Source organism: Venustampulla echinocandica, assembly GCF_003357145.1.
Source record: "Venustampulla echinocandica strain BP 5553 chromosome Unknown scaffold_0, whole genome shotgun sequence".
Classification (NCBI taxonomy): domain Eukaryota; kingdom Fungi; phylum Ascomycota; class Leotiomycetes; order Helotiales; family Pleuroascaceae; genus Venustampulla; species Venustampulla echinocandica.
In genome coordinates this window covers 7,856,503-7,879,523 of record NW_022474205.1, presented here as the reverse complement: position 1 = coordinate 7,879,523, position 23,021 = coordinate 7,856,503, and the positions used below count along the sequence as shown (strand labels likewise).

The 23,021-nt window shown below is 48.6% G+C and overlaps 11 protein-coding genes across 11 annotated transcripts; 8 read left to right on the top strand and 3 right to left on the bottom strand.

Annotated features, from left to right (window-relative positions):
* Nucleotides 1-410: 410 nt before the first annotated feature.
* BP5553_02491 (Uncharacterized protein) lies at nt 411-1,510 on the top strand (the record flags this gene model as incomplete). Its single annotated transcript, XM_032011114.1, has 2 exons — nt 411-709; nt 787-1,510. The coding sequence occupies 2 exons, from the start codon at nt 411-413 to the stop codon at nt 1,508-1,510; spliced, it is 1,023 nt and encodes a 340-aa protein (XP_031875168.1).
* Nucleotides 1,511-2,322: 812 nt separating this feature from the next.
* Nucleotides 2,323-3,288, top strand: BP5553_02490 (Uncharacterized protein; the record flags this gene model as incomplete). The annotated part of the gene is made up of 3 exons (XM_032011113.1): nt 2,323-2,529; nt 2,695-3,096; nt 3,154-3,288. The coding sequence occupies 3 exons, from the start codon at nt 2,323-2,325 to the stop codon at nt 3,286-3,288; spliced, it is 744 nt and encodes a 247-aa protein (XP_031875167.1).
* A 789-nt stretch (nt 3,289-4,077) lies between these two features.
* On the bottom strand, nt 4,078-5,298 carry BP5553_02489 (uncharacterized protein; the record flags this gene model as incomplete). Its single annotated transcript, XM_032011112.1, has 3 exons — nt 4,078-4,800; nt 4,860-5,115; nt 5,174-5,298. 3 exons carry the CDS (start codon nt 5,296-5,298, stop codon nt 4,078-4,080), a joined length of 1,104 nt encoding a protein of 367 aa, XP_031875166.1.
* Nucleotides 5,299-6,166: 868 nt separating this feature from the next.
* BP5553_02488 (uncharacterized protein) lies at nt 6,167-6,961 on the top strand (the record flags this gene model as incomplete). Its single annotated transcript, XM_032011111.1, has 1 exon — nt 6,167-6,961. One exon carries the CDS (start codon nt 6,167-6,169, stop codon nt 6,959-6,961), a length of 795 nt encoding a protein of 264 aa, XP_031875165.1.
* A 444-nt stretch (nt 6,962-7,405) lies between these two features.
* Nucleotides 7,406-7,780, top strand: BP5553_02487 (uncharacterized protein; the record flags this gene model as incomplete). The annotated part of the gene is made up of 1 exon (XM_032011110.1): nt 7,406-7,780. The coding sequence occupies one exon, from the start codon at nt 7,406-7,408 to the stop codon at nt 7,778-7,780; it is 375 nt and encodes a 124-aa protein (XP_031875164.1).
* Nucleotides 7,781-8,665: 885 nt separating this feature from the next.
* BP5553_02486 (uncharacterized protein) lies at nt 8,666-10,366 on the top strand (the record flags this gene model as incomplete). Its single annotated transcript, XM_032011109.1, has 1 exon — nt 8,666-10,366. One exon carries the CDS (start codon nt 8,666-8,668, stop codon nt 10,364-10,366), a length of 1,701 nt encoding a protein of 566 aa, XP_031875163.1.
* A 2,140-nt stretch (nt 10,367-12,506) lies between these two features.
* On the bottom strand, nt 12,507-14,227 carry BP5553_02485 (Uncharacterized protein; the record flags this gene model as incomplete). Its single annotated transcript, XM_032011108.1, has 4 exons — nt 12,507-12,854; nt 12,912-13,756; nt 13,813-14,086; nt 14,144-14,227. The coding sequence occupies 4 exons, from the start codon at nt 14,225-14,227 to the stop codon at nt 12,507-12,509; spliced, it is 1,551 nt and encodes a 516-aa protein (XP_031875162.1).
* Nucleotides 14,228-17,092: 2,865 nt separating this feature from the next.
* On the top strand, nt 17,093-18,236 carry BP5553_02484 (uncharacterized protein; the record flags this gene model as incomplete). Its single annotated transcript, XM_032011107.1, has 2 exons — nt 17,093-18,035; nt 18,091-18,236. 2 exons carry the CDS (start codon nt 17,093-17,095, stop codon nt 18,234-18,236), a joined length of 1,089 nt encoding a protein of 362 aa, XP_031875161.1.
* A 160-nt stretch (nt 18,237-18,396) lies between these two features.
* On the bottom strand, nt 18,397-19,095 carry BP5553_02483 (uncharacterized protein; the record flags this gene model as incomplete). Its single annotated transcript, XM_032011106.1, has 1 exon — nt 18,397-19,095. The coding sequence occupies one exon, from the start codon at nt 19,093-19,095 to the stop codon at nt 18,397-18,399; it is 699 nt and encodes a 232-aa protein (XP_031875160.1).
* A 935-nt stretch (nt 19,096-20,030) lies between these two features.
* On the top strand, nt 20,031-21,164 carry BP5553_02482 (Uncharacterized protein; the record flags this gene model as incomplete). Its single annotated transcript, XM_032011105.1, has 1 exon — nt 20,031-21,164. One exon carries the CDS (start codon nt 20,031-20,033, stop codon nt 21,162-21,164), a length of 1,134 nt encoding a protein of 377 aa, XP_031875159.1.
* A 643-nt stretch (nt 21,165-21,807) lies between these two features.
* BP5553_02481 (uncharacterized protein) lies at nt 21,808-22,717 on the top strand (the record flags this gene model as incomplete). The annotated part of the gene is made up of 2 exons (XM_032011104.1): nt 21,808-21,982; nt 22,032-22,717. 2 exons carry the CDS (start codon nt 21,808-21,810, stop codon nt 22,715-22,717), a joined length of 861 nt encoding a protein of 286 aa, XP_031875158.1.
* Nucleotides 22,718-23,021: the final 304 nt, after the last annotated feature.

Genomic DNA, 23,021 nt, shown 5'->3' with positions numbered 1-23,021 from the left:
CAGGAGTAGCAGGCCGTCAGACTGTGCCGCTGCAGTCCTGGATTTCTTCCCATCGTAAGCTTAAGGCGTCCATTACGCCCAATGAAGCACCAACTTCAAAGTCCGTCTTGTCAGCACCAAGTCCTAGGCGGGTCGGTGGAGACTTTTCTGGGCTACAACTGCCATCAGGAGTCGAGCCTTATATGGTTCAAGATCTAGTAAAACGTACATAAAATCCCTTTATATCCCCCTCACTTACTACGTAACCGGAATGCTAGTAATACTTTCACAGAACTTTACTAAGAAAATTTCCAGTAATTGGCCTCCAAAAGTATGGAGTATATCCCTACGAGATTTGCTTAAACGTTCATGTTGTTGAAAGGGGTTGGTTCCCCTATATGATCAACGACATCTGCTGCCTCCATTCCATGATGTTTTCGGTTCGTGCTTTTGTGGAAAGCGCTCTCCATGACAAACTAAGCACGCTTGCCTGCTTCCATTACGGCCAAACGCTACAGATACTGCAGGCGCGACTTAATGAATTCGACCAGACATCTGCGATATCTGATTCTACGATCATGGTTGTTATTACACTGGCACAGGCCGCAGAGCTCACTGGAGATTTTGCGGCTGTAGAAAATCATATCAAAGGCCTAGAGAAGATTGTGAACCTAAGAGGCGGAGTGCGGGAGCTAAATACACACAATAATACACAGGTCAAGGTATGCAGGTGAGTCCCCTTCTCTGCTTCCCAGGCCCAAACATGTATGCTGATTAGCGTTGGTTCAATACTGACACGATAGCCAGGGCTGACTTGGCGTATGCGTTGCTCTCTGGAAACAGACCGCGTCTTCTCGGAGAGGGAATATCCTGGGACTGCTATATCGCGGATCGTGGTTTGATACAGTGCAGTCACCAGCCTCATGACGCTAATATACGCGCCTTCGCAGAGACTGTTATGGACGCAAGACTACATAATGCCTTGAGAGATCTCCATGCTTTCTCCTGTCTTAGCAATTGTGCCTATCAGACGACACGCAAGCTTTCACCAGAAACGTATAATGAGATGATGATTTCTATCCTTTACAGACTCACGCACCTGTCATTCAAGAGCGACTACCTGCAGGAGGCGATGCGAGTCGGATTACTGGCTTTTTCTTCGGCAATCTTCATGCAACGGCAGTTTATGGAACAGCCCTATGATAATCTGCTAAATCTCTACAACAAAGCCTTGTCTAGGCTGCGCAAGTCCACAGACATTGACTTACCCATACCTATCGTACTTTGGATGACCATGCTATCCAATGTGGTGGCACCCAAGGAGCTTTCTCGTGTGGACTGGAGGAGTGTCTGGCTTGACGAGGCTGTTTCACGTGCGGGCATCGACTCATGGTCCCAGGCACGCGAAATATTGAAATCGGTCATGTGGATCGACTTCATCCATGACCGACTTGGGAAGAAGGTCTGCGAATCGGCCATGTCCCGGCTTGGAAGACCACCTCGAGTCGATGTTTTGTGCACTTCATTGTGAAATCGACGCCTAAGTTACTTTCAGAAGCGTCTTCCTAGGGAGAGCTTTTCTCGACAACCAATCGGATCAACTAGTTTCTTGTTTTTGTCTTCCAAGTCATCGCCTAGTTTATAATTCTTTTGTGGCGTTGAGATCCCGGCTGCAGCTAGCTATACGGAGAGACGGCTTATATCCCCCTTTTCAGCTGTCGGGCTTTCCAGCCAAAGCTTTTGACCAGAGAATCATCTTCAAACAGAAGCAACAAAAACCGATACACCTGATTTGCACCCTCACAGCGAGACAGCCCGGACCATTCTCCTAGCATCGCATAACCGTGGTCGTGATTTTTCTGACAAGACGAATTGGATATAGTGTATCGCCTTCAGAGGCCCAAGACAGCACTGGTGCACGAACGAGTTGCATCACGACGTGGGTATCTCCGGAGGATTTCCGGAGGGAGGGAGGCCTCGTGCTTGTTGCGAGGGTTGGAAAGTGGACTGGGAAGCGGGCAATAGGTACCTATGTATTTGAGATATTAGCAGAATACTTTAATCACGAGCAGCTCAGAAATATGAAAGACGGACGATATTTTGATAGCTCGTGCAGTATAGTAATACTTCGTAGATTAGAAGCTTTCCACGTCCTGACTCCGGGGTAGAAGTTGGCGTGGCGCTACGCGTCGTCAGGGGTTCATAATCGAAAGGGCGCGCCAAGCCCCTGTTTGACATGGTCCTAACTTCCAACCTACTTCCAACTTGTGGATCTCAACCCAACCTCACTTCGTACTTTATAATTCTCACCGTCGTCCTCTTTCCTTTGAATAGTCCCAGAAAATGCCGTCGTCCATCATCGAGGCAGTGCCAACTATGCCATTAAAGGCACCGGCGAGGGCCAAGGTTAACTTAATCGCTTGGGACCCTGAGTCTCCAGCGCATGCCGAGCGAATGGTTCAGCAGCGTGTTGCATGCGGGTGGAAGCAGGATTATATTGAACAATGGAGGGTTTTGCAGCGAAAGGGCAAGATGGCTCTTCAGTGGGTTGTGAGTTGTGTTCGATTTTGTTTCTCGCCGCGGATTGTGACCCGGTTTCGGAATTTCATTACATGTTTTGCTTCTCACATCTCCTGATTTGCTGTCATGCACACGTTGTCGTATCTGAGGATAGGCATATATATTTATGATATCTAGTTCTAATTAATAAAGCAGGTTCTTTCAGAAGAGGATCCAGAAAAAGAGTCCAAGCTAGCCCAGCACCTGCTAAAGTACCCCGGAGAGGCGGCGCCCATTCTTGACTCAGCCACGGCCTTAGGTGGTAACCCACGGGTACCATCCTCGCAATCATTTATTCCTGTGGGCCACATTTCCCTAAATTCGGAGACTCCGTATCCGGACCAAGCAGACGCTTCAAAAGGGATCTACTGTATATCTACATTCTATATCTCCCGCGCTATCCAAGGTGGTGGACTTGGCCGTGCTACAATGGATACCCTCGAGAGCGAGGCCGTTAAGGAACCGTTGTGTGCGAAGGTATTGTCTCTGGATACCTTGGCCAATAATAGTGCGAATAGGTCTCAGATGTGGGTAGAAATTGGGATGAAGCCGCCTGCAGTATTTATTTGAACCCTTCTCGATGAAGAAGAGATGACAAAGCTGATTTTTAAATAGTTGTCGAATGAGGATTGGTATACACGACGTGGATATGAGGTCTACAGATTCGAGGAAGGTCATATTAAACATATTGATCCTAATGGAAAAGTGTGGCCACTAGACAGCGTCTTTATGAAGAAAACGGTCGCATAAGCTGGAATTTTGGAATTTTCATTATTCATGTCAGGTGGGGTACGAGGTGAGCAGACTTTTCTACATTATAGAGGTGTTCAGGAGGCAGGTCTCATATCACGGCGACATCGAAGTCAATCTAACAGAGTATAGGATCATTTACTCTGATTTTACGGGTTGGGTTGCGAATATATTTTCCGACCTCCAATAAGTGATGACCTTGGAGCATGCATCTCTTACAACCCGAGGCTCAAGAAACGCCAGCCTTACCACCAACCCGATTCGCCGCAAGTTCAAATATCGCATCCCAATCCTACACACCCAAGGCAGCGTTGATCATTACGTGTTTGATTTTTGCAGTCAGTAAAAGGCAGGGAAATAGACAGATCGTAAAGCCGAAGAGACACTTAGAGGAGAACAAGAGAAGTCTTTCCTGGCAGTGTGGGACATCGAGATGGCAGCGCACCTGAATCTAGAATTACAAAACAAGCTTATAGAATTATAAATTCTGTTGTAAATAGAAGTTCTATCCCTTTGGAATTTTTATTTTGTGTAGTTTTATAAAGCTACTAGTATGTGGCAAATCCTGCTGTTCTACGAATCCTAACACATAGTACTATACGATAATGCCCTATTACATAGCGGTTTATATGCTTGCTCTAGTTAGAACTCAAGCGGCGTTAAACAGGGCGAAATTAACCAAGTTCTTTAATGTTACTTCGATTCTCTAAACACCACGCGTGATCTCTACACTCTAACTTGGCTCTAATAATAATAGTATTCTCTTCCCCCATCCATCTATCATATGCCCTAAGATGAGGGAGCCACTGACAGTTTCGAAAGCGGGTATGTTTTGTTATCATCGTAATGCATCATAGCCCACACCTCCTTATTCGGCATAATAACAGGCTTAACTATAATAAACTCACGATCATCCGTTCTGTGCTTTGGATCATTCGAATACCTCCTCCTATACGTATGTATCTTGCTTTGCGTGGACTCCCTGCCAGGAATCACCAATACCACCGACATTTGTTGTAAGGTAATGGCGCCGTTGGGGAATATAAGACCCCCCGGGTTATTTGGGTCGTTCACTGCATAAAAGGGGTTGACTGCGGTGGCTGGGGTTTTCGTTTGCGTGTAATCCGGGTTGATCCCCGGCGCCACAATGTTCACGGTGGTCTGCTCAAGTGGAAGCCATCCGCCAAACCCATTAGCGATGGTACCCCCGAAGGCGCGCAAGGGCACCGCAAGGAGTTCTTGGCCCTTTTTAGCAAAGGCAAGGTCCTGGGTTTTTTGCGCTGCGCCAAAGTGATCCAACAGCCAGGCAGCGCCTTCGTTGGCACGACGTTCCCATACGTGGATCATAATGGTTACGAAGGGAGACGAGACAATAAGGACTGTACACCCGGACAAGTCCCCCGTGGCAATCATCTGGTCTTCGATGTCTCCGGAAGCGCTCCAAATGTGCGCATCGCCACTGTCTGTAGCGACTTTGGCCGTGGCTTGGTTGTACCATTGACGAAGAACACCCTAGAGAAGTGAGGATTAGTCTCTCGAGTGTTGAGATGCGGAATGGCAGGGATACTTACATTCTGTCTTTTGGCGAGATCTCTCGCATTCCACTGCTTGAGCTTCTCAAGGGGGACATCGAGTAAAGACCGCAGCTTGGATTTGGATTTGGTTGTCTTACCCGCTGCATGCTTTGCGTTTGCATCCCTGACCATCTCAAACGTATACGGCAGTACACCCACTTTGGCCCCATCGTCCGTGACTTTGATGATCTTGGGCTTGACGCCGTCTGGTGCACATGGTGGCGGGTCGTGGTCCTTCTTTACCGGGGCGCGCCTAGAGACGGGTTAGAAATGGAGATAATGAGGATTTTGGGTGAGGATGAGAGACGAACTTTTGGTTTGGGTTTCCTAAGTATTTAACTTCTATGCTGCCCCCTAGCTCGAGGGATTGAGTTACGGCGATGAAGAATGCGAGAATGAGTGTGGAGAACAGAAGAGACGACCGTAGGGCCAACATCTTGAAAAAAGCGAGTGACCGAGTCACAAAAGAACGAGCGAGGGGAAAACCTGGGATGGAACGAGTGACAAGTTCAAGGAGCGACGGTGATAAGAAATAGCGGTCTCCAATGCCTTTCCATGGCGATCTATATCCCAAGATGCCTATCCGCCACGGGGGACTGTACGGCTTAAGTGATGCCTAGGATTAGCCACGCTAGCTTTCCCAAAGGAAAGAAATGCGAGGCTTTGTGTTAGCTGGCAGGGGGTTTGAAAATACCCCGACGGTATTCTTCGTAGATCGCGCGGCGTGGATTCTAGAATACTTCTTGGCATCATCGCAAGCAAATCCCACAGGGAAAAATAGATCCTGTTGGAAGACTATCGCAAATGGAGACGGTATGCCGGTGGAGTAATGGAAGTTAGTGGCACGCTACTCAACGTACTTCGCCGCACATTGCTTGCGCTGCCGACGGTGCGCAAGCCCTACCACATCAGTGAGAAGGTTAATTTCAAAATAGAGCTATAAAAGGACACTTGTATTGCGTATACGATAGGCCACATGGGGGCCATGGCCATCAACCTTGTATAGAAGGTGTGCAATAAGCTTAAAGCGGTGCCAAGGCCATCCTGAAACCTCAAGGCGCAAGGTGCTTGGTAAGTTTGCAATTGCGAGGTGCTACGCAGTAGACAGTTTAGACTGACTACCTCACGACTAGCACACGGCGCAGTTGAAATTGGGATCCTTCGCGCTTACTTGGATATAAAATTGCCCGCCTTCGGAAGCCGGACATACTGATGCTATACTACAGCACTACTCTATACTGCCCTGCACTGCGCATTCCATCCGCCCCCTTTTTTCCTGCCATCCTCTTCCATTTCCAGAAACAATGCCGCTTATCGCCAGCGAGTTCATCTGGCACGATTACACCACTCTTGCAAACGGGTTGCGCATCCCAAGATCCCACGTCCATCCTCTCCTCGAGCAGCTCGAATTAGCCTGCCAAGCCGGATCGCTGGAGGAAGTCCAACGGATCCTCCCCCAGATAACTCCAGTCCCGGCGGACATTCCTGGAAAGGCGTTGGTCTCGCTGCAGGGCAGTATCCGCGCCGCTGTGGAGCAGAAACACCACGATGTGGTTCGCGCGATGCTGCAGAGCGGCTTCCTACCGTATAACTTGTCTTGCCTGGCCGTCGACGCCGCGTTCCATGGTGGTGACACCGCGATGCTAAAGCTTTTCATCGAGGCCGGATGGGACGTCAATGAGGCTGGCCCGCAGATGATTATGCGGCCACTCCTGCGCCACGCCGTCAACCTCCCTGACCTGCGGGCGTTTCTGCTCGCCCACGGCGCCAGCCCCAACACCGAGAACCAGAGGCGCTTGACGCCGCTGGAGACGGCGGTCCAGTGGTCGGGGACGGATGTCGTCAGGGACCTGCTGGACCACGGCGGTGACCCGGCCAAGGACGACAGTTTGGTAGCGGCTGCGGAGGTGGGGAATATCGATGTTGCCGACCTTTTGGTGAGCAGAGGCGCCGATGTGAATGCGCTGGAAAAGGAGCTACCGCATCCTTGGGGCCAGAGGGAACGGAGGACCGCGCTGGAGGTGGCACTGGAGAGAAACCATCAGGATATGGCGGTGTGGCTTAGGCGCCATGGGGCTACGGCTAGGAATAATACTTGAATTAATCTCATGAATTAGGGAATTAGGGAGGATCTGCTTGATGATTGATGATCGTTATCTCCCGCCCAGGTAATACGGGGCGCTTAGAGATTGGGCTGCGGAGGATTCATGGGTCCTGCCTGGTAGCTAGTTGCACGGACACTACTCGGAGCGAAACCGCTTTCGGGGGATGCGAAGGAGGAAACGCTAGGAACACGATCTAGACTAGAATTGATACCAAGCACTTGTACGAAGTACTTCGTACAGTGCATCTCATGAAAATGTTCCGAATTTTGTGTGCCAATTTTTGATTTTTGATGCTAAAGTGATTTCCAAACTGTAAAAGTACGAGTATGTTCAACTCATTATACTGAAGCAAATCTAGTCGGTAATGGGAGATCCGGCATTGCAAAACTATAATTCCCCCCTCTCAAGACCATCTTGAGCTCTCTTATACAGATATACATGTTTTTTTGTATCTCCCTTCCCGTCCCCGTTCCCGATCCCCAAAAAGCCAACACAACAACCCTACTATTCGCTTCAACACCCGTAATCCTCACCCGTCTTCCCCGTATCTGGGCTTTCGGGATTCAACACCCTCCAACTCTGCACACCGGTCTGAACCTCCACACACCCATCCGTCCAGTCAAACACCTCAATCAGTTTCGTATGACAGCATTTGCTGTCGCTGTACGTCGCGAGGATAAGCTTATTGTCTGCGTCATTGGACCAGCTATTGATCATCCCGCTGAAAGTTCCGGCGCGCGCGGTGCTGCAGCCTTGGGCGACGGTGGGGATGAATGCGCTTGCGCTGCCGGTGCATTGTTTGCTGGTATATAGGCGGGTTTCGAAGGCGTAGGCCGATGATAGGAGAAGAGAGATTGGGAGAATCGACGCGTACATGATGAAAGATTTGGAGTTGGGCGATGTTTTGGTAGAGGGGTGGTCTGGGTTGATTGAAGTGATTGAAGTGCTGCCGATGGCTGGTATCAAGAGCGGCGTGCAGAAAGAGGGCGCCGGGCTGTAGAACGAAGGACTACACGAGAAACGAAACCAGAGGGTGGGGAGTGAGGGAATGTAAACAGCTTTGAAAGCTAGGACGATGGCCGACGAGGTGGATACTTTCCACAATTAACCGGGCAGAGGAAATACGCTGGAATAGGAGGAAAGAGAGGAGGGTAGCAACAATTCTATAGTTAGGCCATACTCCGGATGCGCACGAAATAATAATAACCTTCAGGAGTGTAAATCATCGCCAGACTCAGGCGTTCGGAAGAACATTAAGGCACAGCCCCATGCTCTGTGGCGCGTTTATGCATAAACAAGGCCCAGCAGGGAAAACACGAGCGAACCAACGCCCTGGGCCCTCGAACAAGACAAGCGCGAGAAGAGGTCGAATCCTTTCGGAGCACCCTTGATGTTTAATCAGCTTCTGATAAATTACACGAGAAATGAAATCCGAGCGCGCGGTTATTCCAAGACCTCCGGTGAAGGATCAAGATGCGGTGACGCAGGGGGGGGCCAGAAGCCTGGCAACGCTCCCAGACCGTTCATAGATGCTGGCACAGAGATATAGACGGCTTGGGCGCCGTCAGGTCGAAAAGCTACTTAGCTCGACTCTTGCAACCGCTCACCTAGGTTCAAGTTGCCTACCTACCTTATTTCAATTGTTGCCTGCCATCACACCACTGGTGTTGAGAGCGGCGTCCATTCCTTCCCTTCACCATGAAACTCTCTCTCTCTCTCTTTTCATTGTCGCTCGCTCTCTACTCTGTCCATGGCATCCCCGCCTCCTCCCCCCACGATGTCGGTCTGCTCGCTCGCGCGGCCGCCGCGGCGAAACAGAAACCTATGACCTTCGAGCAGGTGAAGCTGGAGGCCGCCAAGATGTTCAAGACAACGAGCCCCAGCGGTACGATGACCACGCTGAAATGGGACGACAAGGCACAATGCTCCAAGTGCCGGGGGAAGCAGATCGAGGACGAGAAAGACAAGACGAAATGCCGTGACTGCAAGAAGGGCACCACGCCGGACCGAGACCATACGAAATGCCTCCGGGACGACAACGGGTGCGCCGAGGACGAGACGCCGCAGGCAGACAAGTCGTGCAAGAAGTGCCCGGCGAACCAGGTCGCGGACGACACCGGCAAGAAGTGCAAGGACGTCAAGCCTGCGAAGGAGAAGGGCAAATGCCCCGCGGGCAAGATTCTCGACCCGGCCCAGGGCAGGCAGGACGCCAGCACCACCAACCCTAAATGTATCGGCGACGACGACTCGAAATGCCCGGCGGGACAGTCGTCGACGACGCGCAAGAAGAACTCCGCGGTCGCCAACGAAGCCGACTTCAAGCCGCAGTGCGCGGCGGACAGCGACCCGGACCACAAGTGCGCCGACAAGAGCACGTTCGACTACCGCGAGGTCAGCGGCAGCCAGATCAAACACAGCTGCCGCTCGACGCGCAAAGCCCAGGACGACAAGAAGACCAAGTACCAGCAGCGCACCAAGTCGGCCGCGGCCACCGAGAAGCGCGACAAGACCCGGCGCACGCGGGCGGGCTGGTGCTTCGTGGCGCTGTCGATGGTCGACCTGTACTCGGGCGACGGCTACGGGCCGCTGAGCAGCCTGACCCAGGACGAGGTCGACGGCTTAATCAGCACCTGGCCCGACGAGGCCTTGGGCACGCCGCAGGGCGACGGCTCCATCCCGGACTACATGGTCAAGTGGGACGTCACACTGCACGCGACCGGAACCACCACCGCCGGCGCCGCCTTCGGCGTGGGCGCCATCGCGGGCGCCATTGGCAGAGTCTTTGGCGCGACGACCAAGAGCAGCGAAGCGGCGGTGATAAGGGGGCTGAAGACGGGAGCGCGCAAGCCGGCGTCGGCAAAGGCGGTCGCAGCGGCAAAGGCGTCGCGGACCGTGCAGCAGGCGATCAAGAACCCGGGCTTCCGCGACTGCCTCGGCACCGCGGCCGGCGTGGCGGCCGGCGCGGCGGCGGCTCAGGTCGTGCTCAAGGGCCCGTCCGGTACCTTCAATATCGACTGGTCCCGCAAGCCCGACCCGGCGCTCCAGCCGCCGCCCGTAGGCACCGAGGACACGCAGCTCGCCGTGTTCATGGGCAAAGACACCGATGCGAAGGCCGGCGCTTGGTACCGGACGTACCCCGACGCGTACATCCGCACGGACCGGCTGCCCTACAAGTCCTGTGTCAGCCTCGCCGGGGACGCTACGTACAACAACGCCGTGACGACTGTGAGCGTGAGTGGCGGCTGCTGCACCTTCTATAACGGTGACCACTGCGAGAAGGATACGGGGTTGTTCAGTATGACGAATCGGCAGGATGGCGAGCTGCGGGGCAATGCGAACGATGCTATCAGCAGCTTCTGGTGCACATTTAACGAGTGGTGTGAGGGGTCGCCGAAGTAGAGGTACTCAAGGTAGATACCTACCTCAGATAGATATGTTGTCCGATAGACGGCGGGATAAGGGATTTCATCCGAGTTGAAATAGTAAATTAGCAAATTAGTAAATCAGAGGCTTTCTAAAACTGTCTTGTTGACCGTTAGTTATATTTATTCTTCTATAGTTCAGTTCAGTTCAGATAGATCTGTCAATCCCCTCAGCTAATGTCAACTACCTCCTGTACTGTCAATTCTATCCCCTTTTGTCAAGTGGTTGTTCTCTATTGGAAATGCATAGACCTATAGACGCCAAGTTACTGAAAAGTGGTATGAAGCTGTCTAAGAAGGATGGAGCTGTTTGTTGTTAACTCGCCTTATTTTGAATAGAGCTGAGTAAGAAAGCACGATCCCCCAATAGTACGTAGCCATTTGCTAATAAGTTGTTATACTACTAGCATGCCCATGCTTATGCTCGTGTAAGCAGCGACGCCTTTGCTCAGGCAGGCTCAGACACCACTCAGGTCTACTCACCCTGTTGATGCATCTCATTATAAATCGTCAAATTTTAATAAGGAGGGCAGAAAGGACCCCCTTCGCCTAGCTACGGGTCCGACTTCTATCATCATTACACATCCCTACTTAGACAGCTGTCCCCGTCGGCCTGGCTTCACGCGAAATGCAACATGCCAATATGTAGGTACTATTTCTGCGTCGTACTTCAGCATGTTTCAAGTCCCCCGGTATGCTTTGCCTGGGGCTTCGTACTCTATATGTGGCCGTTCTCCTCTTGCTTTCGCATCTCCTCTCACTCATCTTCTCACTCACTAATGATTGGCTAGGTGCGTACAGCGAAGCTCCTCAGTAATCTATGGGGCTGAAAACTTTCATCCCTAATGGCTAGAGCACAAGATGCCCAAGTATGATGTAAATAGCGTCCTTTGACCAGACACTTTTCAGAGCCTGCCGAAAGCTTTTCCAGCGCCGGTTCCTCTTGTCATCACTAAGCCCGAGTTTATTCAACCCCTTAAGCAAATCCTCCGAGACATCAACACATCCACTACAGATTTCTCAGAGTGATGTGGAATCACGTGAGCCAGAGTTGCCACATTGTGCCTCAATATCCATGGATATTGCGAATCTCGTATTCAGTTCGAGGAGACGGTTAGTTGCATTCTCTGTCTCGGCATGTTGAACCGACAATCCACGGCTAGATTTATATATTCATGACTTTTCGAGACGAAGGTACAGCCGAATTCGATGAATTGAGCGACGCTTGCAGTGACAGAAAGAGCTGACAACCCGTCCATTAGTTGCGCTTAGTAGGGAAAGATAGAAAGCAGCTGGACAGCGTTTCAAATCCGGAGTCTAAAGAGTGAGCAGAAATATAAGCTATCTTTGTTTGGTGCTCAGGATGCACAAGTGACACGGCCGCGTGTGAGGCAGTGCAAGGCTCCGCTTCCAGAAGCTAAGAAGCGTAAGCTAAATCCGAGGGAGTAGCGGTAACAATTTACAATGTCAGCAAGTTTTTGGTAAGCAAAGAAATGGAAGCAAGATAAGAAACACGAAGGGAGTTGGGCTGAGCTCAATGTGACTAAATTCTCTAATCTAATTGGGCCACGTACTTTGTCCAATTTTAGCTAGCGGCAGTCGTAGCCGAGAAGCCTACGGGTCGATCCGTGCCTTCCGCTCAGCCTGGCTCAGGTCAAAGCGACAACAGCTTCAGGTCTACAGACTTAAATGGAAAACACTCATATCAGCATGCCGATCTCCAACTACCTGTTATTGAAACTCAAGTTGGAAAACTGTCGCCAACCTTACCGGTCAAACCTATACGCTATAGCAAATGTACTATCTTCCTTTCTATGTTCAATCCGTTCGTGAAGCTTCCGCGATTCGTAGCGGAGTAGAGTCAGTAAACTACATACCGGTCGCAGTGGCTGCAATTTCTGGCATAATGTTCTCCGGTGTAGCGATATATCAAAACTTTGATATTATGTAAGTTCCATGGCGAGTTCAGACCACATGTTAAGGTTCAATCAGTTTAGGGGTAGTGACATTATCTACCATAAGGGGAACAAAAAAAGCGAACGCTATTTCCAAAGTCCATACATTGCTCTCCAGAGTCCCCCCAACATATACCAAAATAGGTTGCCAAACACTGCTACTCACACTCTAATAGAGCTTTTTCTGATAGTGAGTTTGATTTGGACAGGTTGCTTCTGAATAATCATTAAGGTCTTCAATGATGTCCAATCCAATCTTTTGCCATGCTCGTGCAGATCGAATGCCCATAGGATTCTTGCTATAACAATTCTCATCTCAGCCATGGCAAGATTTTTTCCAAGACAGTTGGAGTGACCAATACTGAATGGGTTGCTGACCCCCAAGCGATCTCCATCAAATTTTGTGGGACGAATTCCTTGCGGAAGCCAGCGCTCCGGAACAAAGGAATTAGGCTCTGCAAAATATATTTTAGAACGAGACATAGTGTAAGGTCGAACTGAGATAGTGGTCTGTAGTCTTCATTAAAACCCGCTTATTCGTTCATTCAGGCAATCAAGAGAACTTACTCTAGCCGGAATGAATATTCCAGCATAAGTATCACTACCTTCTGGAACAATACGAGGAAGACCTCCTGGCACCGGATTCGTGAGACGCAGACCCTCCATGAGTACTGAGTTGAGAAAAATCAACTTGTTTGTAGCTGCAATCGAGATATCCTCTTCATTTAGAAAGCTGTTGCGGATTTCTGATGTTAATGTGGCCAATGCCTCCTGGTTTTGGACGAGGTATAGCAAAATTCCAGAAAGTGCAGTGGCAGTCGCGTCAGCACCCGCCACGATAAGAATTGCAAGGTTAGACTGAGTCTCTCTGAGCGATATCTTGCGAAAATCGGCATTGTCTTCCATGAATGGTGTCACAAAGTCCGGTTTGTTAGTTTCGAGGTTGAGTCGCTGATTTATCTTCTCGTTGGCAAAGTTGGAATGCTGGCGCTGCATCTCCATAACTCTCTTTGGCAACAGTTTGAACATTAATGTCTCTAGACCAGGATACCATCTTGTAGAGGCAGCGTAAACCATCCCTTTCAAAAAGTTGTTGAGAGTCTCGACCCAAGGGTGATATTTACTGTCTTTCAGACAGTCAAATGACTCTCCAAGTGCCGGCTCACCAATTATATCGAATGTGAACCAGCTCATCCAATCCACAAAATTTACCACCACCCCAGGTAATCCATCTTCAGAATTTTGTGGGAGACTCCGGAGACGATTAATCAGTAAATCAGCGTATGATTCTATAAGTGGTGTTTGACTACAGAGCGCTTTCTCGGTGAATGAGTTCCCTAGTAGCTTTCTAAAACGTGAATGTAATGTTGAATCAATTGCAGTAACAATGTTTTCGGGCATGCTATCCGGGGCTACCTCAATGTTAGAAGGTCTTACGATATCTTTGAAGAAAGCGAGGTTAGTATACCTTTGTACCAAACGGGATCTTTCGTAGGGTTTTGGTGGCCTGGACGTTTTACGTAGATATCTTGCCAAGCCTCTTCTTTCGTAAATGATATTTCATTCGGAGCTAGACGAACAACATCCCCATACTTTCGGTGGATTTCGAGTTGATCTTTCACCAAGTTTCCTCGAAGGAGCGAAATAATGTAAGGTACGCGGCTTGCTTTCCACAATGGAGGTCCAGGAAACCCTGCGAGAGGGTGGAAACAAAGGTTGTAAACTGTCGCGGCAATTGGGTACTAGGTTAAGTTTATGTCAGCTTTAACCATGAAGCCACAGAAAGTAAATTCGCTCACAAAAATGAATAACCCAAGAATAGTCAGGAGTCCCAAAGTAAGATTGTTTCCTTGGGTATCGTTAGAGAAACCGCCGCCAGCCATTGTAAGAGGCTAAGAGCTTAGGTTCCCTGGTGACTCAAGTTTGCTACAACCTTGGCAAAGAATAACTTCAAAATGTCTGTATAGTGTCTACCTTTAAGAATGGAGAGGAACGAAGAGCATTAACGACCTGGGTGTGAATACGAGCGGCGCAGTATCTCTAGACCTTAGCCTTTAGGCATTTTGATTTCCTGAAAATAGCATGCCATAGCCGGGCTTTCCATCCTAGAGCTTCTACTTCGTATAGTTGCTCGCCAACTATTATGCACGATTAATCAAAATATTGCAACCGTTATTGGCTCGATAATTTTCAGCTGTCACTTCTAAATTGGGCGCTTCACCGCCCGCAGGAGTAATTGTTAGAGAAGGTTTTCGGAGGAAAATTGGCAACCAACAACCTCGCATAACAGCTATAGTAACAAGTCCCCGCCTCAGTTTGCTTGGGGGGAGGGTAAAAGTGATCCCGGTCCAACCTGTACAACCTACTAGATACCACAATTACAAACCAGTGAAAACATGACCGGCTATCTAAAGTAGATAAAAGCTTTATAGAAGTGTCAAATGGCTTCTTTAAAACACTCACAGATTTTTTTTAAAAAGAAATAGAAAGCTTTTCCGACTTTTCGCAGTCCTAAAATTCGTCTTTTGGTGTGGCGTGACTGGGTTGAAAAAATACCGAATCAGCACAGCCCAACACCAACAAGCTCCTGTGCCGTAGCACAAATTTCCAGGATTAGGAGCTGCAGCGGTGCAGTGTCTCATGTATATATTTAAGAGTTGGAAACGGATGCAGCTGCTCCTGATTTTGGTCTCCTTATTAAAAGTGTGATATCTTGCTCAGCATTCTGGGACTGTTATCTAGTGGGCGGGTGAAGCTCACTTATCATTAATGCCACTTTTCAACGCGGCGACTGAGAAAATTTTATAGCTGCTTGCGTTTCTACAGACACGGTATCTTCGACTATTTTACGTCACTCGTCGTGTTACTGACATGTCGAAACCAGTACAATCCAATGATTCCACCGGAATTGGTATAATTACAATTGTTGCTGTTGGGGGATTTTTCGATCTCGTAGCAGTTATTTGCAGAATATAGTCCCGAAGAATAGTAGGTGCTTCTCTTAGCCGGAGTGACTATACATGTATACTTGCACTTGTAAAACGACCCCTAATCTTAAAAGGTATGACACCAACCCTATCCGACCTAACAGCTGAAACATAGCCGGCGTTAGATAATAGGGTATGTTCGCAGGCCATATACTTGGATTGGATCAAACACTCCGGTTCGACTCTCTACCTTGTTCCTATATATTGCTGTGCTCCCAGTCAAAAATTTCGAATAGCCTGCGTTGCTCTTCTGGGCGCCAACGTAGCTTACTTGATCGCCATACTACTGCGAACTATATTCATCTGTCGGCCAATCGCTACAAATTGGAACCCGAGCATTCCAGGTGGAAAGTGTGGGGATGTCAGGAAAGCAAATTTTGCTGTTGGGATCTTCGATATCTTAATAAATTTTGCAAACCATCGTCTTACCGATGTCAATGCTTTGGACCCTACAAATGGCATTAGACATGAAAGTTGGCCTATGCATCATTTTTGGAGTAGGATTTGTGTAAGAAGTTTCCACTTAGTTTTATAGAGAAGAGCTAATTCCTCAGCGTATGTATTTTTACTATCCTGCGAGCTCACTACATAAACACCGCGGGCCTGTCCAGCCAAACCAAAAGCTACGCATAAGTAGGAATGCTGGCTATTCTCGAGCCACTACTCGGAGTCGTCAATGGGTGCCTTCCAGTTATAGCGCTACTGTTGAAGAAGTTCTCAAAGCATGCTGCAGCGTGGACCAGCAATAATAAACAAAACACGACAGAGGGGAACAATATCCACATAAACACATTCTATAGAATGAAGGAAAGTTCTTATGAACTTGACACATCGTAAAAGTTAAGTCCAATGGAAACGTAATAAAACTTTACGATGGGGTTTATAGTTGAGCCGATGATTATTTGTCTCAGAAAGAATCTCATGCGTGTCGACAGCACCTATCATGTTCAGCCCATGCCTCAGAAAACGAGGTGATGTTTTTAAATATTCTCAAATACTCAAATACTCAAATACTTCCTTGTTGCAAAATGTATGATTATTGGGATATTTCCTACACAGGTCACCTTCCCTACGTCAAGACTTTGTTATCGAACATCCACTGGTGTCCTTACAAAGACCATTACTTTCACCTTTCCTACACATTACGCAGTTCGCCTTCCTTTGGCATCGTTCTCGCAATAACTAGCCCATCAGTTAACTCCCCGATGGTTGTGCCGGTCGATGGTGGATGGTGGATGCACCGCATAGAACTGTCTTAAATACGAGTACGAGTATTCTAAGCTGAAGAGAAAATGAAAGGAGAACAAGAGAGCTCAAGAGCCAGAGACCGTTAAATATAGGAGACGTGCCAAGCCACGCCAGTTAGCCGAGTCCCGGCTCAGGGGTTCAGGGGCACAACAGAGCCGGGTCTAAAGACGGAAATGGAAAACACTCATATCGGCATTCTGAATTTCTGATGTCCAAATCCAACTCCAAACTATCTGTTATTCTTGGAAAATGCTGTGCCGTAGGACGACTTGTCTGGCTTGTGTTCTCCACCATAGACAACACGTAAAATGACATGGCGTCACTGTGTCAGCCGATGATTGGTTGCGAGAAAGCGCAGATCGTCCAAGCCATAAGCCGCACAGAGGCAGATGGTTCATATATACGTAAAGCGGCTGAAAACCACAGCTTATAAGTCACTTTGCAAAGCCCATTTGCGAATGTAGCAAAAAGCCAAGGTCGGACTCGAAAGTCCCAGCCAGGTTTTTGTATGTCATGGCAACCACGAAGTCCCTGCTCCTCTACTTGACGGCGACACTCTTCTTGGTGGCGAATGTGAGAGCTGGTAGCAACACACGCTTCCAACAATTCTGGCCTTATTACCGCGACTATTTTGTGCACATCCGCGACACAAAATGTGCGGATTTATACGCGACCCAGCAGACACTGAGTGGTTCGGATGCGAGCATGCGGACACTAAAAGATTCGGATCCCACACGGTCGCCCAATTGCAACATGCTGTTAGACTGTATCTTGGAGAACACGCGCGAATCCATGAAGTTAAACATGGCCACTGGCACTGTCGCGCTGGGCATCATGCCGGCAATCCTGGTATTCCTTGGATCCAGCACGGCGGAGACATCGTTGCTGTCGAAGCGCCGGCCGTTACTTGCCCTCCTGGTCGCGTGCGGCTCGCCAGCGGTCAATCCGATACAGATGTTCGACTACCAAAATCCAGTGGTCGATCTAAAGACGCGCGAGGGGCGTCGCCTACCTGGCCATCTATTGAACTTGTCTCGCCTCCAGTCAGCTGCTGTGGTGCTCGCTGAGTATATCCTGGTAGCAGGTGTCATTGTCAATGTGATCACCGCAAGTTTCCACGCCGGCTCCTGGACTACCAATGCCATCAGCTGCGATACTTACTATTATCCACTCCTCTGGGCGGTACTCACCTCTTGTGTCCACATCATCGGGGGGATCTGGGCCATTTATCTGCGAGCTGAGACTATAAGGGATCCTCAGGCTAAACGAGGATTGGCAATCAAGTTAACAGAATGGTTGCGGCACGAGTTCAGCCCTTGTATCACGCACAATAAGTTGGTCCTGAAGTGGAATGATGAAACATATCTCTACATTTTTGTGTCCTGGTTCGCCTGCGTTGCAACGAGTGCGCATGTCATTTTTGGTGTCGTAGCATTCTCCTCTTTAATATTCATTGGTAAGTCAACTGTCGCACGGTTTGTGATGATTGGAAGAGCTGATGGAATTCTTAGGGTATGTCGATAGCCTCAAGATCATCGGGAGATTCATTGCTTCCGCTGTTGTTTGCAGATCAGTTTTGATGTTCGAGCTGGCGGGCATGAGGAATGCAATACTAAAGAACGAAGAAGTCATTAGCAATGGGAATGGGAAGAAATGATAAGTAGAATTCTTATATTTCGTACATATAGCCAGCTTTAGAGTAACGTTGCATATTTAGATTATTTAGATTAGATTCTAGAAACCAACAACTTAATATCCCCATTACAGGTCTTATAACTTTAATAGGAACACAGTACCAAAATGGTAGATAATTGATTTCAGGAATAACCTCCTTTCCCCCAACACTTTATGTCATAGACCGACTCGCCATCTATATCTTCCACTTTATGCTTCATCGAATTTTCATTGCCACCTTTCAGCCTAGACTCCACCGAGGCAATATTAAACATCTCAGGACCCCTTGCTACCACCCTTTTATCAACTTCGCCCGGATGACTTTGTCGATGATCTCCAGACGCATCCGCAGCCTCCTCGTCCAGCTTCATCCTATCAATCCGCCTTCGAGCTCTCCGTTCAGTGCAACACCACACGATCCCACCCCCAGCAGTTCCAAGCCATAGTAGCATATTCACCATATCAATCCACACCGCAGCCTGCATCCTACTCACCGACTCTATAGCAATTTTATCCGTACCACTCTTTCCACCAATATAAATTGCCGCGAAGACACCAAACTGCGAGACCCACAAAAGAAAAACAACCCAGTCCCATACACATGAACCAATACGAGTGATAGTCACACAAAGGTGGACGGTGCACGTTAGGATGGACAAACTGGCAACGACTTCGGCGTAGACCCACGCGCTGTTGGCTTTTGTGTGGGTTTTGGTAGCATGTTGGAGGTCAACGCCGTATAGGGCAGCAACGATGAGGGCGAAGATGATTTGAAAAGTACGGAGAGTAACACGGATTAAGGGGCCAGAGAGGCCGCTTATATTCCAGTAGTAACTGGGCATGACGGTACCGTTGTACGGTGAGTCGGTGAGGTATAACACCTACAGTATCTTTTAGTTACATCTTTGGGACATTCTAATCGAGTGTTTAATACTAATTCATAGGTCCATGTTTACTTACAGAGAATCGACGCAAGGTCATTTGACGATGAGCAGTTTCGAGGTACAATATAACGCAAGGCTGGAGAAATGTAGAAGAACCAGCCAATGAGCGCTACTTAAATGCACGTTCCACGATCAGTGCTGATGTACTGCTGGATTGTGAGGTCGAACAGCGAAATACCTTTGGTAGTAAAAGGAAGGGGCTTGAGTATCGTGAAATAAAGATTAAAAATTGGAATTGTACGCTGATGATATAGAAACAGGAATGCTCTCAATCGGGTGTTCAATGAGGTGGATAACACCAACCTTCTTTAGGAAGTCGAAAACGAATACGGCAAACCTCGCTTAATATGCCCCTTAAAATAGGTGTCCACGAAGCACAAGGTTTTCAGGGGCTCCCGCTAAAACTCTGGGCATCAATTAACGTTATTGTACGCGCAAGACTCGCGACGGCTGGCTCAAATCGGGTCTCTTCGTATTCCCCGTACACAATATCCCAGAGCAGGCCCAACTGAACGAAAACGAAGATACAACATCTCCACCATTCTACTCTACACATCATGCCGTAATCGCACACGCTACTTCTCACTCACTCCCTAGCATCTTATTACCCTGCTGTTCTGGACGAGAGCTAATTGAGTCGAAATCCATTTTGGTAGGAACGTATTGGGCCTTCTACCACGAAGTACAAGTGCTATGGCCCGAAGGACTCACACAAAATCCCGTCGTGGATGTCTCACTTGCAAAAAAAGACGGATCAAGGTGCCCTCCTCGCATTCTTTGCTTTTCAATGCTTCCTGGGCGCTGGTTTTGTAACTCTCTTAAAGAATTCAACGATGGGTTTCTTCTCCTACTTGCGTCAATCACTGACGATTTTATGTCCCCGCCCAAAGTGCGACGAGCAAAAGCCCGAATGCCACAAATGTATCACACGTGATACGGCCTGTTCGTACCCAGCTTCAACACCTTTAGTCTGGGTGAGTGGAAAAGCCGCTTCCACGGACGACGGAATAGAACAGAAGAGCAGCAGGGAACCCTCGCCTCCTGCGTATAGCTCAGGAGAGCATGTTTCGACTACAAATAAGCCGTCACTTAATCTCGAGAACATAGATCTGATAATCCACTGGTTCACCAAAACCGTTTATACAGTGGTCTCAACCTCTAACCCCGCCGCCCTCAACATATGCCAAACCGTTATCCTCAATCGGGCAATGGAGCATCACTTCCTCCTTCACGGACTCCTAGCTCTCTCGGCACTTCATCTCGCGGAATCTCATCCCGACCCTCAAAAACTCACCACTATAGCCACCGCCCATCACACACAAGGTCTTGCTCTATATCACTCTATCCTATCTAATATCAATGAAGAAAACTACTCAGCCAGCATTGCATTCTCAAGCCTCACCATCATGTTTGTCTTCGCGCTATCCAGGCCCCAACCTACCAACCCCACAAAAACAGAACTCATCGACCACCTAACCCAAATCTTCCTCCTCGCCAAAGGCTGGCACAAAGTTGTCCACATCGCAGACGGCCTCGAATGCAGATCCGGACGCAGCATCTTCCCCACGCACAACCCCAACACCATCCCCTTGTCCCCAGACATAGAAGCCGCCTTCAGCCGCCTGCATGCCCTAAACCAAGGGTATGATACGGCGCTCTACGCGCTCGCCATTCAGTCCCTCAAATCAGTTTTTGGCACGCTGGCCCACGAAGGAAGTGAGAATCCGCATGTTGCTCTCGAGTGGACGAATACCCTGCCAGAGGAGTTTGTGCGTCTGATTAGGGAGCGGGAGAATTTGGCGTTGGTGGTTGTGGGGTATTACTGTGTGGTGTTGCATAAGGTGCCTCAGGTGTGGTGGCTTCAGGGTTGGAGTAGGGGGCTTTTTGATGTTATTTGGAGGACTGTCGATCATATATATCAAGACGCATTGGAGTTCCCAAGGGTGATAATTGAGGTCGAGGGCTGAAGAGAATGCTTTGGAACTAATATTCATATCTTCTACATATTTTAGAGTCAGGGATGAGGAATATGAAATTGTTTAAAATAGGTAAGGATGAAGAATATACGGAAACCGGTAAGTATGTAATTCTGTCCTCGGGCTGTTCCTGTTTGGGCTAATAAATACGAGAACGAGAGTCTAGCTTTGTTTCGGTACCACCCCACTTCTAAACGGGTATTATGGGTATCATACCCCCTGCATAGAAACGGGCTGATACACTACTGCCGTAAGGCATTTTATTGCTGTTCTAATAGAAAACATTCTAGAAGGCAGAATGTCTATTGGTAGTTCCCAAATAAGCTTTCAAGGAACCCTGTCTTGTCATACTCGTATTCAGTTACCTGATTCGGAGTCAAAGTCATACGTTTCAAGATAGACGCAAGAAAGACTTCGGGCAGCATCTCGTCTCTGTATAGCCTCAGGATAGGCGAGTCAGTGCTCCGATTGATCGAGTTGGTCAAAGAAGTTGTTGCAGATACCCACAGGGCCTCGTCATCCTCGAGAGAAGATACACAGTATAAGGTGCCATAGCTTGCCCGTTCAACATTTACCTTAACATTCTCTTGTACTTCCAGAAGCAATTTCACCATTTGTCCTCGTATCTATTATCATGTCCAACTCCACCACCCCAGGCGAAGTCGACCACAATCTTTACGGTTATGATCCCTCAAAGACTGCGGCCTATGCCTTCGTTGCTCTTTTCGTTGTATCTGGTTTCTTGCACCTTATATTCATATTCACACTCCGCGCCGCCTTTTTCATCCCTCTAATTCTTGGGAGCGCCAGTACGTCGTCACCATCCAAGCCTTTTTCACATGCTAACATATGACGCAGTGGAAGCCGGTGGCTACTACTGCCGTGCATGGTCTACGGCAAATACGCACAATATTCTGCCTTTCGTCATCCAAGGACTTCTCATCCTCGCAGCTCCGCCGTTGTTAGCCGCGACCATCTACATGACCTTCGGCCGCATTGTTCGGAATCTCAAAGGCGAAGTGTATTCCCTCATCTCGCCGAAGTGGCTGACGGCAATTTTTGTCCTGGCCGATGTGATATGTCTTGCTACCCAACTGGCGGGCTCAGTCTTGAGAGCTAGTGACGATGCCGCGACAAACAAGAGGGGCTCTGGCATCGTGCTTGGGGGGCTGATTCTCCAAGTTGTCATATTTTGCTTATTCGCCATCCTGGCGTCGAATTTTCACATACGATTCGGCAGGATAGAGAATGGGCATATAGCACTTCCTTGGGTGAAGCATATGGTGGTTCTTTACACCATGAGCCTGGTGTTCATTATCCGGAACCTTGTTCGGATTCTAGAATTTACTCAGGGTGATGATGGGTACCTTGTCACGCATGAATCTATGTTGTATGTTTTCGATGGGGCATTTATGTTATTTGTTGTGGTACTGCTGCTCTTTGTTCACCCTGGTGGGTTGTTCAAAGCAGCACGCCATGCCATGTTGATGACAGTATTGGGGCTTTCTAATGAAATGGCTCCAATTTCTGCAAGTAAACGATGAGGCGCTCTAATGTTTGTTGATTGACGTTAAGCTATGAGGTGAAGGATCAAGAATGATATAAATTGCAGGTTTAGAAGGGTATTGATCTAAAATCATAGTCATCTTTAAAAAATACTCTTCACGCATGTCCCTTTCTAATGGCCTCTCTTTTATCCACAAGATTGCATGGTTTCGCTACTATGTGATCCCTACACCGCTTGCTCTTCACTTTAGCTACTTATTTCTAAACCTACCTCACTTGAAACGGTATTCTAATTGACAAAGCGAATATACAGCACCAGCATATTATAAACTGGCCAATGCT